An 822-nucleotide genomic window follows, 5' to 3' on the forward strand; every position below is an offset into this window, starting at 1 on the left:
GTTCCAATGTTTCATAACGCCTTCTGTGAAGAGATTTTTCCTAACATCCAATCTAAACCTCCCGTGGTGCAACTTGAGGCCATTTCCTCTTGTTCTATCACCTGTAATTGAGAGAAGAAACTGACCCCCCCTGGCTACACCCTCCTTTCAGGTAGCTGTAGAGAACGAGAAGGTCTCCCCTCAGCGTCCTTTTCTCCAGGCTGAACCACCCCCCGTTCCCTCAGCCGCTCCTTGTCAGACTTGTGCTCCAGACCCCTCACCAGCTCCGTTGCCCTTCTCTAGACACGCTCCAGCCCCTCAATGTCTTTCTTGTAGTGAGGGGCCCAAAACTGAACACTGTATTTGAGGTGGGGCCTCACAAGTGCCGAGTACAGGGGGACAGTCGCTGCCCCAGTCCTGCTGGCCACAGGATTCCAGCTCATGGTATGTCCCTACAGGGCCGGTGTGTGGGAGGAGATCCCACGTGAACCAGCAGGTAAAGGCAGCCTGCAGCGGATCTCTACACCTCACCTACTCAAGACAGGCGTACGAGCCTTCGTATGAGCCTTCTGCAGGGGTGGAAATGCACGCTTCTCCTAGAAACGGCTTCAGTTGTCTGCCATGACCGCGTTTGTCTCTTTTCCCTCTCAGACCGCGTTGACCCTGAGGGGTCAATGCATATAAACAACGCAACTGGGATGTCGTACGGCAAACGTCGCCTCAGCGACCAGCGCTGTAGGGTTTACAGGAGGTATACGTGACTCCGGTCAGCGCCGAGCGGCGGGAGGAGAGCGCGGGCAGGAGCCCCCGGCGCCTCCCTCAGGTTTCCGCCCGGCAGTTCCC

At 56.9% G+C, this 822-nt stretch overlaps 1 protein-coding gene across 1 annotated transcript in view; it reads left to right on the forward strand.

The window, feature by feature from the left end:
- Nucleotides 1-822, forward strand: part of LPCAT2 (lysophosphatidylcholine acyltransferase 2) — a 39,792-nt gene that overhangs the window by 7,229 nt on the left and 31,741 nt on the right. The window contains exon 3 of the mRNA XM_009886479.1: nt 631-719. Coding sequence (XP_009884781.1) covers nt 631-719 — 89 coding nt within the window. The remainder of the gene's footprint in view (nt 1-630; nt 720-822) is intronic.

Source organism: Charadrius vociferus, unplaced genomic scaffold, assembly GCF_000708025.1.
Source record: "Charadrius vociferus isolate BGI_N301 unplaced genomic scaffold, ASM70802v2 scaffold400, whole genome shotgun sequence".
Classification (NCBI taxonomy): domain Eukaryota; kingdom Metazoa; phylum Chordata; class Aves; order Charadriiformes; family Charadriidae; genus Charadrius; species Charadrius vociferus.